The sequence below is a fragment of the Meleagris gallopavo genome, chromosome 5 (genome assembly GCF_905368555.1).
Source record: "Meleagris gallopavo chromosome 5, MGAL_WU_HG_1.1, whole genome shotgun sequence".
NCBI lineage: Eukaryota > Metazoa > Chordata > Aves > Galliformes > Phasianidae > Meleagris > Meleagris gallopavo.
The window spans coordinates 16478304-16491837 of NC_139408.1; the positions used below are offsets into that span (position 1 = coordinate 16478304).

Here is a 13534-nt window from a genome sequence, read left to right on the forward strand (position 1 = left end):
TGGGACCCAGGCCTAATCTCCAGAGCAGAAACAGTAAGAGGCAATCCAGGGACAGAGCTGGGCCTTCCTCCCAACTACCAGCCCACCCTAGGAAAAAGAAGACCACGAGGACTCTTGAATGCAATGATGCAGGGTGGCCTTGTTGGATGAGAGATATTGACCCCACTGTGGCCAAGGCAAACCCAAAGCCACGCAGCACTGAGCCTCTCCATCCTCCCACCCTTTCAGGAAGGGAAAACACACAATCCCAGCAAGGGCTACATACCACAAAACACTGCACACAACACAGGTTGCAAATTCAGTTTAAGGACAGCTTAAAAAAAAAAAAGCAGCTGCCCCCCCCCCTTTTCTTCCTATTAAAGTGTGTGAGTAAACCCTGACAAGTCAGAGAGCCTGCCTCTGGGAAGTGTGGGTGCCGTCCTTCCCTGTTGCCAACAGCAAGCCCTGTACTGTCAGACAGCAGTGTGCTGCAGATACCAGGAACAGAACAACAGCAAGGCCCACAGCCAACACAGACCAGCCCTCATTCTGTATCACCACGTCCAGGACAAGGCAGACAAAAGAGGCTGGCACATGAGCTGCAGTCCCTGGCCCCCTGCAATCCTACGTTTGTAACGACCACGTTAGTGCCAAGTTTCAGCTCCTTCCCCACACCAAGCTGAGGACAGTCTTACTTCCAGTTACACAGTGAGAGGACACAAAAGGAACCACCAGCAGCTGTACTCGGCTCCATGCACCAGGTGCTCCCCCTCAGTGCCCAGCAGTTGAGCAGGAGAGCCCTCCACAAGGCACAATAGACCCGGCAGGGGATCACCCAGCAGGGCAGGGACAGGCTTGTCCCCATAGCGCCCACCGCACAGTCCAGCCGGGCAGCGGGTCCTTCCCAGAGAGGGAGTCACCACCCGGAGACCCACCTCTCCCCAACAATCAGAGGAGGCTCAGCCGTCCCCTCGAGGCTCAGAGGGCATATCGGAGCCACCGGCAGTCCTCCCATGGACAGACACCCGGACTCGAGTGCAGTCACCCCAAGTTCAGTCTCCGCTCCGCAGCACTCCAAGGAGCGGCACCGCGGAAGGTCGGCGGCCTCTCGCACAAAGGCACGAGACGGCCAGCTGACAGGAACCGCGGGGCTGCCCGCAGGGCCTGGCCTAGGCTACAGGAAGGCCGTACCCGTTCGGCAGCGGCTCGGTACCACTTGTCAGCCCGCGGCTCCGCCACACGTCGCTTTTCGTCGTCGGGAGAGCGGAGGCGCGCTACCGAACGGAGCCGTCTGGAAGAAGGGAACTGCCGCACCCGGCCCGCGCCCTGACCCTCCCCAGCCACCGGAGTCCCCTCCCGCTAGAACAAAGGCGCAGACGAGGAGAAGGACACGGCAAGACTCCGCTGCCAGCACGCGGGGGGGCGGCCCGGGCCCCGCGCCCTGCCCCAGCCCGCCCTCCTCCCGCACAAAGGCAGGGCGAGGGCCGCGGATCTCGTTTGCATCGGCCGCCAACCCGCCGCGCCTGTCGGGCCAGCTCCCCGCGCCGCTGGCACGCCGGCGCCCTTTGTTGTGCGGCCCCGGGAGCGGCGACACGCGCGGCTCGGCCCGGCCCCCGGCGGGGCGCGGGGCAGCGGCACGGGGCCGCGCGGCGACTACCTCCCTCGTCCTCCCCCCGCCGCGCACCTCGGGGCGCTCCCCGGCACCGACGGCGCGGCCCTCGCCCGGCACCGGCCTCCGCCCCGCGAGGCACGGGCGGGCCCAACCTCGGTCCCCCTCCCTCGGTAAACGACGGGACGCCGCGAGCGGGACTCACCGTGGCCGGGCTCCTCGGGGACAGGGGGCGGTCCCGCCCCGCGGCCGCCCGGCCCTCTCCGGCGGGAGAGGAGCGGCGGGACGAAGGGCTCGAGACGCGAGGAGCCCCGGCAAGGGGCGACCCGGAGCAGCGGCCGTCCGGGTCGAGAGAACGCAGCGCAAGCGGGGCCGCCGAGGGTCGGGCCGGGCTTCGCCACCGCCGCTCCGTGCGCCCCGCACCGCTCCCGCACCTAAAATGGAAGTTGGTCCGGCGGGGCGGGGGCGGGCCGGGCTCCGAGTCCCACCCCCGGCGTCGGCGCGCCGCGGCCAATGGCGGTAGCGCGGAACGGCGCCCGGCGCGGTAATGGCGGCTGTGCGGGGGGGCGGGACGGAGCGGCACGGAGGGAGCGGCTCGGGGTGAGGGTCCGCGGCACAGCCCCGTGAGCGCGTCGCCTGGGAAGGTTTCCGGAGGCCGATCCTCCCGGTAAAGCTTCCGGCGGCCGCGGGGTCGCGTTCCTCCGGCCTGAGCTTCCGTCCCGGCTGAACCGCGGCCACGGGGTCTCTGCCCCCGCCGTGCCTGGGAGCCGCCCGTCCTCGCCACGGGAGGAAACGCCGCTTACCTGCGAGAAGCCGGGGTGGAGGTTGGGGGTTCTGCCTCGCCTCTGGTCCGGGACTGGCGGGACTGGGGCGTTGGGGAGGATCTGCCCGCTCCCGATTGCCAAACTGCTAAGCGAGATAATGACAAGAAGAAAAGGATTGCCGAATGGTTTGGGTGGGGACAGGTGATCTCAGGGGTAAACATGCACGGCGCGGTTGGGCAAGGAGAGGTGGGGGAGCCGATAGCCGCCTGCAGATGTTTGGGGAAGGTAATCCCCCGGCCGAGGTTTGCTCAGAGCAAAAAAGCATAATGAAGAGCAATGGGATTAAACGAGTGAGAGGGACGCGTTTAGTGAGATTATGGGGCGGCAGACCCCAAGACCCTCCCTGTCGCTGGATCAGTAAAACAGATCATTCGGTTCGCTGGCTGCAAGGAGCGCAGCAGGCACGGGACGGCAGCTCTGCCTCTGCAGCGAGCGAGAGGCTCCTCTGCCCCCAGCGCAGACACCTTTGCTCAGCCCGGGCTGGGCCCTTAGCCCTGTAGCTTAAAAACCGAGCCTTTGCCCTCTGTAGGAGCAGGGGAGCCAGGCAGCACGCCTCAGCACTGGCTGGGTGGCTGCCATCGCACGGACAGTAGGTAGGTGATCACCAGTACCGCAGCCTGGGGCAGACTTCTGGCGTGCCTGATATGTTGCTGCATTCCAATCCTGTATTCCGATCAGCCCAGATATTTTACAGCCTTTAAAGTCTTTAGTGAGTTTCTTCAAAGATGAAATGCGCTGCTGCAAACACGCCTATGCCAGCTCTCAATTGGAGCTGGAGTCGTGTGGCTTTGAAGCGGGGTGAGCGCCTCCTGTCCCGAGGGCTGCGGGGCTGAGCTGGACAGGGTCTAATAGCACGCTGTCAGCTCCAGCTCCTCATTCAGCAGTGCCCGGCAGCAGCCAGGACACCCAGTAATGTGCGTTCACTTCTGAAGGAAGATTGTACCCTGATCCCTGGGCTCGGGCTCACCCCGCAGCAGGTAGTGCTCTTGTTTAAATGTAAGTATTGCGGCGGATGAGTCCATCCTGCTGTTTCCTGGGAAGATGGGTTTACTAACATGGGAAAATTTGCCCTTTTACAGTAATTGGGTGTAATAACATCTTATGCATCCCCTTTCATCCTACAGTGCTGTTGATGCCTTCTCCAGACGAAACGCCCAAACAAGGCAGCTACCACCGGAACAGAGCAAGACAACTTGTTTATCAGACAGAGGAATGCTCCTCAGCAGCACAGGGCAGGAGGAAGAGGGAGCTGCCGTCTCCAGGCCCAGCGTGGGCAGTTCAGAGATGGTCTGCATTGTTCTACATCAGGATAACAAGGCGCTTCCGCAGCCCCTTTCCTGTGGGAATCCCAACAGGTTGTTGTCCTCCCCCTGCAGGAAGGGAAGTGTGGCACCGGGGGGGTGAAACGTCCCATCTGTCAGATGTCTGCACTAAGTAGTATGTTGTTCTCTTCACCTTTGGTGCTTTTCCTAGTCTTGCGTGCCAGCCTTCACCTATTCAGTTTTCCTTTCCATGGTAGATGCAAGCAACGTGCAAGATACCTCCTAAGAATGGAGAAATGAGACAGCTCAACGCTGCAATTTAGTAACAGAAGCAAAAGGGGACGTTAATGGAAAACGATTGCAGCTCTGAGTAAGACCCGAGATAGGAATTTCCCTTCTCTCTAAGAAATCAGCTCAGAATCTGCTGACTGGAAGACTTGGGAAAGGATATGACTAGCCCAGTGGCAGGGTCTTTCTTCCTAATAAACTGTGGAGCAAACCAGGATAACCAACTTGCACTTAGACTGTGTCAGACAGACTGACTTCGCCTTCCTTCCACAGTGAGACCTACAGGGAGATGAACCCAGCCAGACTGATTAACTGAGCCCTTCCAGGTCTGTGCACAGCCATCCATTGGGACAAGCACTGGAGAAGGCAAAGCAAGGGCCAGGCTGGGGCACAGCACCATGCTTTTTAGGACCCTGTTTCTGCAGGTCTCAATCCACAGAAGGAAGGTGCAGTTGCAGGGTGTAGCTTTGGGCGTAGATGGAGTGACTGTTGCCAGTAGTGAGGGTCACTTCTGCACAGATACAGCCCCAGCCAGCAATTTCTGAACACCTAAAGGAGAGAACCACGCTCTTGCTGGCTTGTGAGATGTAGCCAGCAAATTCTGGCAGTGGCTCTGGATGCTGGTATATAAAGAGAGGATCCTGTCAATGGGACAAAAGGGTGCTGGTGCTTTTTTCCAGTGCAGGCTACTTGGCTTTGAGTATGAGTAAGAGTTGCACTAATAAAATGCCTCTTTTGTGTGCAGACTCTATCTACAATGGGAGTGTTTGCTGGTATCACCAGATCCTATATCAGTAACTTTTTAAGGGCAGACAAGGCCATGGTAGGAGGAGGGGCAGGGGAGGCAGCACCAGGGGCTGGTGGGGCTGAGGAGTGGACTTCTATATGACAGGGATCAGTGTTGCCCCCGCAAAACACTAAAAATGCCTCAAAGCAAAGGGCCTGCCACCTGGGCCAGGTGCAGGTGCTAGCTCTGTGGGTCTATCAGGACAGAGAACCCTTCTGAGACACACAGTTAGGGAACAACGAGTGCAACTAACGGGGCCTGCATCAGCTCTTCCACCACCCAGACCACTCACGTACTCTCCTTTGTTTCCAGGAAATGTGATTTGCACTCTTTCCCAGAGCTGCTCCTGGGCTCCCTGTCTCAGCCACTGTCACAAGACACACAGCAGTTTGTGAGATCGCTGTGGTCTGAACTGCCTGTTCAAAACATTGGGTTCCCATCGCCCACAGTTGGCCCAAGAGGCAGAGGCTGTTTGTGCCACGCTCTGCATGAAAAGCACTTTCTGTGGGCTGGAACAGATCACACGGTAAGAGTGGACTTTGCCCTTTAACGCTTTGCTTTCCTCTTCCCTGGCCTGCACCAGTAGTAGGACGCACAGGAGCTGTTTTGCACACTGTAACTGATGCCAGTGAATGCCCCTTTGTCCATCCTGCGCCACCTGCAGCCTGATCCTTGTCAGCTCATGAGCCCGCAGAGCCTTCAAAGCTGTCTGCCAGCCCTACAGGATGCAATTCTTACCTTTCAGCTTTGAGTGTGTCCCAGGACTGGGACAGATCCAGATCACTTGCCCTTTTATCACTCCTGCTCCTGGGATGGCCTCAGGAGAGGGAAGAGTGCTCCGCACCGAGTGACAAAGAGGGAAGAGCCCAGCTTTGCCTTGGCCACCGCCCTGGTGAGCAAGCACCGCAGCACCACCAGCTTGTTCCTCCAGCAAAGGAGACAGGTGATATCAAGTTCTGCCTCTGAGTCAGCAAGAAGCATGCAGTGAAGATACAGCCTTCTCCTGTAACTGGTATTTTGCCTCACCTGCTGATCAGCTGCCTGGTCACAAGAGGAAGTCCTCTGATATCAGCGTCTTGGAATTTTTTAATTTAGCTTTGTCCTGGCTCCATGGCTTTCCTTTGACTTCTCTGTCCTGGTCGGCTCAGCCAGCTGAAAAGAACTTTCCACAACTGATGTCCTCCCACTTGCAGGCTCCCAGTCACAGCTTCTGCTTACATCTTAGGCTTGCCTGCTGAGGAATCTCCTCCTCACTGCCACAGCTCTAGCATGGTCCAGGCACAGTATAAAGCATCACAGAGCAGCAGGGAAGACTAAGAGCATATTCTGAAATTCATATAGGGCCCTAAATCAATAACCATATCCATCTGTCCCCAGTGGATTCAAGATTTTCAAGTTACAGCTTCAATTACTATAATTCCAAAAGATTGCAGTGGGCAGAGGAGTATAGTTCTCTTTTTTCTATTTTTATGAGCATATGATAGCACTCTGATATGAAATTACGTGCTTTACTGTTTCCCTTGGTATGTACAGCTGGACACAAAGCCACTCGAGGTCAGTGGAAAGACTGCCACCAACCTCAGAGCCTCTGGCTTAGACCCATCATTACTTTCTTTTGTGGTTTGTTCCAGTTCTGCATCCTTACATGTCGAAACACAGGAAAACCCATCTGTAAAGCCACAGGGGATGATACCACGTTTAACTAGTTGCAGAAAGCTTTGTAGGTTTAAAATCTATAGCATCGTTTTGATTCTTGTTCTTCTGCAGCCCTTGAAACTTCCACCCACTTTGTTGTTTGTGAGGACAGGCAGTATCTCCAGGCTATGGGTTAGGATCGTTATAGCTTTTGGTAGCGTGTGTGCGTGGAGTGATTGACGCAGATGTTTTTACAATGGATGCTTTATAAAACAGCAAAATGCATTTCCAATTCTCTAAGCAGACAGCATCGTTTGCACGAAGGCCGCTTTCCAAAACACCCATCCTCAATCCTCCCCTTTCAGCCCAGTGTTTATCTGTACGTCTGTCTCCCCTGGAGGCATCAGCAGGCAGTGCCAGTGCTGTTTCTCAAAACAAGGCCCTGAGTAGATGGACTCAAGCGTCACCACGACAGCGGCAGTTCTTTGCAGCCAGCACACATCCTGCTCGCAGACCTGCTGCTCGTGTACCCAAACCCCGCTCCTCCTGGGGAGGCAGGACGGGCTAACTCAGGTAACCAACACCAGTGTGGGAGCGGTACAAGGCGCCACATTGCAGTGGTGGCTTTAAGATGACGCAGTCTGGGACAGGCACTTTCCCTGTGTCCAGTCTTCACCCCCAGGAATCTCCGCAGCCCGTCCCTTCAGCCCCAGCTCGCTCAGAACACAGCCCACCACGGCCCGGCCCCGCCGCCGTTTTCCCCACTCACCCTCAGCGGCCACCAGCACCTCCTGCGCGACCTTCCCGCCTAAGTTCCCGCCGCGCTGCGATTGGTCGGCAGTTGAGCCAATAGCGGAGACGTTGCTGGGCAGACCACCGAGGAGCGAAGCGTCATGGCGCGAAGCGCGCACGTGCGGCAGGGCCGAAGCGCATGCGCGAACTGTCGCCCTTGCCGTCCGCGTGCGGGCGCGCTAGGCCTAGGCCCGGCGGCTCCGCGCCCGAGGCCTCGCGCCCTGTTCCCTCTCTCCGCGACGCCGGACCCCGGAGGCGACCTCCAGCGCCCGCACGGGCAGGTAGGCGGTGCGGCGGCCGTCCCGACACCCCGGGTCCGGTTGAGAGAAGGCCGCGGGCCGCTCAGCTTCGCCTCAGAGTCAGCGCGGCGGGCGCCCCCTGCCGGCCGAGGGCACGCGGGAGGTGCGGCGCCGTCCCCAGGGAGATGCCGCCGGACTGTCCGCCGGCCACCCCCAGGCTGCAGTACCGCAGCTCCCGCTTGCTCCGCGCCGCCTTCCTGCGCCTGCACCAGCAGCAGCAGCGGGCGGACGTCTTCTGCGACGTGCTCCTGCGGGCCGAAGGTGAGCGGGCGGCCCCCTCGGTGGCCGCGAGGGCCGTCCCGGGGACTCCCTCGCCGTTCCCGAGGAAGGCCGGGCCGGCCGCAGCCGCGCGTTCCTTGCAGGGGAGGTGGTGGCCGCGCACTGCTGCGTGCTGGCGGTGTGGAGCCCGTTCTTCATGGAGCGCCTGGCCCGCCGGCCGCCACACGCGGGGCGCCGCGTGGTGCTGGAGCTCGGGGGGCTGAAGATCGCGACGCTGCGCAAAGTGGTACGCTTCCTGTACACGGCCGAGCTGGAGGCCTCCCGGGAGGAGGTGCGGGACGTGCTGGCGGCCGCCCGCCAACTCCGCGTGGCCGTGCTCGAGTCGTTGCAGCTTCGGGAGGACGGCCTGGTGCGGCCCGGGTCCCGCTGGCAGCTCGACCGCAGCTGTCTGCGCGTCCCCGGGTCCGGCGGTGTCCCCCTAGGGGATGCCCCCCGAGAACGGTCGCTCCCTCCGGAAACCGTGGGTCCGGCCCGCCCCGTGGGGCGGCTGAAACTGAGGAGGATGGAAGGCCGACGCGGCTGGGAGGTGGTGCAGGATGGGCAGTTCTCTCTGCAGCCCGTCACTGTGGAGACCCGGACGGGAACGGAGCCGTGGCTGCCACCGGCTGCCGGTGGGCTGGTGGAGGACGACCTGGAGGAGGAGGTGGATGTGGGGACGGCACAGCCGTGTCTGCCCCCCGGCACCGTGTGCGTCTATCCCAGCCCCTCGTCCGAGTCGGATGGGGAGGTGGATGTCCTCGGCTAAGGGAGCTGCTAACGCCTGCCTCCCCCAGGCCAAAAGATCGCAGCATCCTCTGTCGGGTGTCGCTGAAATAAAGCACTAGAGCTGTGTGACGGAGCCGCAGAGCTTTATTGGGAAAATGGTGCTGGATAACGGCTGCGGGCCGCATTTCCGCGGAGGAGCTGCGAGGTCGGAGGCGATACTGGGGGCGGTGCCCCCCCTTGGTGCCGCCTCTTCATGGGCGCTCGCTCCGTGAGGCCGCTCCCGGCGCGCCGTTGTCCGTGCCGCTCGCATTCCGTGCTCGCCGCCTCTAGGCCAGGCTGTTCCGCAGAGCCTCCACCACGACCGCGGGCTCGGGGAACTTCAGCTTGCGGGGCGGCCCCTTCCCGATGCCGCTCCACAGCTGCACGGCTGCGGGTGGACACGGGCACGGGTCAGGGCCGCCGGGATGAACCCCCAGCATCTCCTCACGGCCCCGCCTACTCACTGCTGCCGTCTTCTTTCACCAGGGACACCTCGAAGCTGTTCCTGCGGGGCTGCCGCGGGTTGATCTCTACGGCCAGGGCGGCCACGGCCCCGCGCAGGGCCTCGCTCAGCGCCGCCGCGTTACGCCCATACACGCGTCAGCTACGGCTGCGGGAGGCGGCAGTCAGAGGGGCCCGCGAGGCCGCAGCCCCGGGCAGGGAACCTCACTTACCGGCGCTCACCTACCAGTGCTCGATGACGACGCGGGGGCCACCGGTGTCCCCGGGGCTGCCCTCGGCCTTGCCACGGGGCCGCTTCTCAGGAGGATCCGCCTGCGCCTCCGGCTCGGCCGGGCGCCGCTTGGCGCGCTTCCTGCCTCCAGGAGCCATTCCGCGTCCCGTTCCCGCCGCCACGTGCCGCGCTCCGCCGCCGCGCTGCGGGGTGCCGCAACGGTGCTGCGCGCGGGCTCCGTTCCCCGGGGCTTCCGCTGAGGGAGCCAATCAGCGCACGGGACGCTGGAGGCAACCCCGCCCCCCGCCTGGTGGCCAACCCGCGGGCAGACGCACGGAGCGGACACGGGGGCGCGCACAGAACGTTTATTGTCAGCCAAAGGATACGCGCGAAGCGCAGGCCCAGCTCCTGGCTCTACCCTTCCCAGGAACCGGCGGGGCCGAAGGCTAGCACGGGCTCCGGCCAGAACGGGCAGAGGGAGCGGCGGCCCCCGGGCTCAGTGCTACGTGCAGGACCCCCGCCGGCACTGCCTGGTCCCCAGCCGCAGGGGACGGTGGAGTGGTGACAGGTGAGAATGCAGGCAGTTCCTACTTCTCTTTCTTAGTCTCCCCATTGGCAAGGCCAGCTGCTGCTTGCCCCTCGGGTAGCTCCTCGGAGCCTTCATCCCGTGGTTTCGACTGCTTCTTGGCTTTCTGGTAGAGCTCATTGAGGTTGAACTCTCGGATCACATTCTCCTGCAGCCAGAGCACAGCATTAACAACAGCAATGACCTGCTAGCCCCCACTTTCCATAGCTGCCTGTGAGGAGATGCTGAGCACATCCTATCCTCCGAGCATGGGCTGGAACATCCTTCTGCCCCTTACATACCTCAGAGAAGGTCCAGGAAACGGCCCGGCCCTTCTTGTCAATCTGTGGGCGACGCATGATCTCTGTCCCACCCTGGAAGAGGATGAGGGTGGGCAGCTGCTTGGTGAGAGGTGAGGTGCTCACCTTGTACCTGCAGGAGTAGGGCAAGAGGCAGACAATGACACCAAGGCACTTAGAAGGCCTGGTGCTTCCCCCTACCCTCTCGGCCCCACAGACCTGGTGCTGACATCCGTGTATCGGCCAACATCCACCTTCCCAAAATGCAGCCCTGAGCAGTTGTACCTGGGAGGTAGAACACAACTCTGAGTGCGGTGAGTGACCACTGGGCTGGGGACGACTCACCAAGGCCTCAAACAGGCATCACTCACTTGAGAGAGAGGTCAGCGAAGATGGGGGCAAAGGACTGGCACTCACTGGACCAGTTGGCAAAGAACTCAACGATCCACGTCACCCGCTTGTCCCGTTCCAGCTCCTCCTGCCACAGGGCCGTGTGGATCAACAAGAGACGGTAGGCAAGGAGCCCAGCACCCCATGCCAACCCAGATTGGGCAGAAGATACTCACATCTATGGTCTTATCACTGAAGTACTTGATATATTCAGGTCCCATGTAAAGGGGCGGCTTGCAGGTCATCAGGAACACTGCAACAACAGCAGCCCTGAGTCCAGCGCCCACCTGGAGAAAGGCCTCTGCCCCCCTTTTCCCACTTCTGAAACACCCAAAAGACCCAGGCTTAGTCTGGGGGAGGCTCCTCCTTCCCCAGTACAGTCTATATGACTACAGAGAGCACCAACAGCACAAGGCAAGATGGTTCCAGCCCCATCTCAGGCAGGTGATGCACAGGATGGGCCAAGACAAGGCCTGCCAGGAGCACTGCTTTATTGTGGATCCTCCCACTTCCCCACAGGTCTCACCAATGCAGAGTGTGAGGTAGAGCAGGCCCATGCGGATGTCAAGACGGAAGAAGAGGATGGCATTGGCTACTTTGCTGAACATGAAGATGTTCCCAATGTGCTGCTCCACAGTGACTGGAAAGGAGGAAAGAAGTCAGAGATGGGGCCGTGTCTCCTTCTTCCCTCTCATCCCCTGCCTCCGCCTGCTTCCTCTGTTCCTCCACAGTACAGAGATGCCCCATTGCAGGTTCCCTCCACACCCCCTCAGCACAGCCCCCACTCACTGGAACGCCGGTTCTTCATCATCACGATTGCGCTGAGGAACATGAGGATCTCCACCTCCCGCTGCACAGGAGAGAAATGCTGTGAGCGGGGCACCCTGAGAACCAGGGCCACCACCCCGGGGGCAGCCGATCAGCCCCGCAGCACAGCCAAGGCCGGGCCGCCGTCCCCTGCTCGGAGCGCTCCCTGCACAAGGACAAGCAGCCACACCGGGCCGCGCCGGCCTCCAGCTCCGCCTCCCCTCAATAACCGAGCCGGGGCTAACCACGGGGGCTGCCGCTGGCGACGCCCGAGGAGCTCCGGGCACAGGACGGCCGGGCAGGGCGGTGCCAGGCGGCGGCAGCTCCGCGCCGTCGGCAGGGCCGCTCACCCAGTCGAAGTCGCAGGGGTTGCCATCCTCCCGCTGCGAGGGCAGCCCGCGGCACAGCGGCGGGACCTTACGGACGAGCAGGAAGGCAGTAGCGAGCAACGCAGACAGCGGATAGTAGGGCCGCGCCAGCCAGCGACACAACCCCGGCACCGAGTAGAGCAGCGCCAGCAGCGGAGCCAGGACCGCCATCTTGTCCTCCGGCGACCGTCCGCCGCACTCCCATTGGGCGGGCTGCCCGTACGTCTGCGCGGGGCGGGACGTCCTCCTCGCTGGCCAATCGCGAGCGGCAGCGACGAGCACTCTCAGCGCCGCGGACCAATGACGGAGGAAGAGAGAAGCGGCCAATCGAAAGGCTGAACCCGCGTCTCCCTTAGCAACGGGGGCGGTGCCCGGCCAATCGGCGCGCGGCGGGGGCGGGGCGGCCCCGCGCGGGGCAGGCCGGGAAGATGGAGAACTTCTCGGCGCTGTTCGGCGGAGCCGAGCCGCCGCCCGCCACCGCGGCCGCCGCCCTGGGCTTCGGGCCCGCCAAGGCGACGGGAACAGGGGCCGCGCCGCCTCCCGCCGCCGCCGTGCCGCCGCCGGGCGAGGACGCGGCCCGCAAGGCCGCCGCCGGCCCCTTTTACCTGCTGCGGGAGCTGCCAGGTGCGGGCCGGGCTGCGGGAGGAGCGGGCCGCGGGAGGGGCGGGCCGCGGCGTGACGGGTGGCGCATGGGGCCAATGAGAAGAGAGGGAGCGGGCGGGAGGCGCGGAGTGACAGCTCGCGGGGCCAATGGGCGCGTGAGGCCGGGGCGCAGGGCGCTGAGGGGCCCGTCCGCCCGCAGGCAGCACGGAGCTGACGGGCAGCACCAACCTGATCACGCACTACAACCTGGAGCACGCCTACAACAAGTTCTGCGGCAAGAAGGTGAAGGAGAAGCTCAGTAACTTCCTCCCCGACCTGCCCGGCATGATCGACCTGCCCGGCTCCCACGACAACAGCAGCCTGCGATCCCTCATCGAGAAGCCTCCCATCTGCGGCAGCTCCTTCACGCCCCTTACCGGCACCATGCTGACCGGCTTCCGCCTGCACGCCGGCCCGGTGAGCGCCTGGGGAGGGCCGGGGGGGTTGGGGGTAAGGTGAGGGCCCTCTGACCTCAGCCCCTGCAGCTGCCGGAGCAGTGCCGCCTGATGCACATCCAGCCGCCCAAGAAGAAGAACAAGCACAAGCACAAGCAGAGCCGCACGCAGGACCCCGTCCCCCCAGGTAGGACTGTGCCCTGCAGGCTGTGTGCCCTGCTAACTCTGTGCCACACTCATCCCACCTCTGCTTCCTGCAGAAACCCCCTCGGACTCAGACCACAAGAAAAAGAAAAAGAAGAAAGAGGAGGATCCAGAGCGGAAAAGGAAGAAGAAGGAGAAAAAGAAAAAAAAGGTAGGATGGGAGACGGCACGCTGCTCCGCTCTGCCTGCCCCAGCCCTGTGCCAGGCTGCAGTTGGGCAGCTCCATGCATTTGGCCCCAGCAGTGCTTGGCCCCACCGCAGTTTTACAAGGCCTCATGCCTATCCTTCTTCTGCAGAACCGACACAGCCCCGAGCATCCAGGGGTGGGCAGCTCGCAGGCCAGCAGCAGCAGCAGCCTGCGGTGAGGCTGCACTGTGCTGCTCAGTGGAGCTCCCAGCCCCAGCTGCCTGCTGTGGACTCATCTCTCTCACAGAGCACAGCAGGGAAGTGTGGGCAGTCATGGCCCCCACTTGCAGAGAGCATGGCCCTACAACCCTCCTGCTTGCACTGTGTGGCCGATGGGGACCTGGTGACATGGACACTGCTGGAATTGGGATTGCTACTGTTGGCCTCTTATACCTAAACAACATGGTGCATTGGGATCTCTCTTTTTTATTCACCTTTTAATTAAAGTCTGCTCTGAGGAAGAGCTGGTGCCAGTGGCGGCTCTGACTGTTAGCCAGCGGGGCAGGG

At 62.0% G+C, this 13534-nt stretch overlaps 5 protein-coding genes across 30 annotated transcripts in view; 2 read left to right on the top strand and 3 right to left on the bottom strand.

Moving 5' to 3' along the window:
• The window catches only part of CTNND1 (catenin delta 1), a 26314-nt gene extending 23807 nt beyond the window's left edge, over positions 1-2507 (bottom strand). For 9 of the 12 annotated variants that reach the window (XM_085224430.1, XM_085224431.1, XM_085224433.1 and 6 more), the window contains exon 1: positions 1794-1934. The gene's annotated coding sequence lies outside the window, so the exon portion shown is untranslated. Of the gene's footprint in view, positions 1-1170; positions 1285-1793; positions 1935-2391 lie in introns of those variants that run through there. The other 3 variants (XM_085224435.1, XM_085224434.1, XM_085224436.1) reach the window with 3 other exon arrangements.
• On the top strand, positions 340-8585 carry LOC146544261 (BTB/POZ domain-containing protein 18-like). Of its 15 annotated transcripts, XM_085224477.1 has the most exons (5): positions 2558-3699; positions 3789-3849; positions 3932-4288; positions 5062-7736; positions 7838-8585. In XM_085224477.1, exons 4-5 carry the CDS (start codon positions 7316-7318, stop codon positions 8497-8499), a joined length of 1083 nt encoding a protein of 360 aa, XP_085080603.1. In that variant the 5' UTR covers positions 2558-3699; positions 3789-3849; positions 3932-4288; positions 5062-7315; the 3' UTR covers positions 8500-8585. The 15 variants fall into 15 exon arrangements, with proteins under 15 accessions (XP_085080607.1, XP_085080606.1, XP_085080605.1 ...); XM_085224481.1 differs by lacking the exons at positions 5062-7736; positions 7838-8585 and adding an exon at positions 340-1761 and having other exon boundaries at positions 3537-3699; positions 3932-4708; XM_085224474.1 differs by adding an exon at positions 2003-2132 and having other exon boundaries at positions 3537-4288.
• Positions 8582-9473, bottom strand: SELENOH (selenoprotein H). Its single transcript, XM_010711191.4, has 3 exons — positions 9187-9473; positions 8963-9108; positions 8582-8886 (listed from the first exon to the last, which is right to left on the bottom strand). The coding sequence occupies exons 1-3, from the start codon at positions 9327-9329 to the stop codon at positions 8786-8788; spliced, it is 390 nt and encodes a 129-aa protein (XP_010709493.2). The 5' UTR covers positions 9330-9473; the 3' UTR covers positions 8582-8785.
• Positions 9474-9521: 48 nt separating this feature from the next.
• Positions 9522-11771, bottom strand: TMX2 (thioredoxin related transmembrane protein 2). The gene is made up of 8 exons (XM_085224456.1): positions 11583-11771; positions 11215-11275; positions 10952-11065; positions 10602-10678; positions 10407-10513; positions 10255-10320; positions 10039-10168; positions 9522-9905 (listed from the first exon to the last, which is right to left on the bottom strand). The coding sequence occupies exons 1-8, from the start codon at positions 11769-11771 to the stop codon at positions 9759-9761; spliced, it is 891 nt and encodes a 296-aa protein (XP_085080582.1). The 3' UTR covers positions 9522-9758.
• Positions 11772-12028: 257 nt separating this feature from the next.
• Positions 12029-13488, top strand: MED19 (mediator complex subunit 19). The gene is made up of 5 exons (XM_085224482.1): positions 12029-12224; positions 12403-12659; positions 12728-12824; positions 12898-12992; positions 13138-13488. Exons 1-5 carry the CDS (start codon positions 12029-12031, stop codon positions 13204-13206), a joined length of 714 nt encoding a protein of 237 aa, XP_085080608.1. The 3' UTR covers positions 13207-13488.
• Positions 13489-13534: the final 46 nt, after the last annotated feature.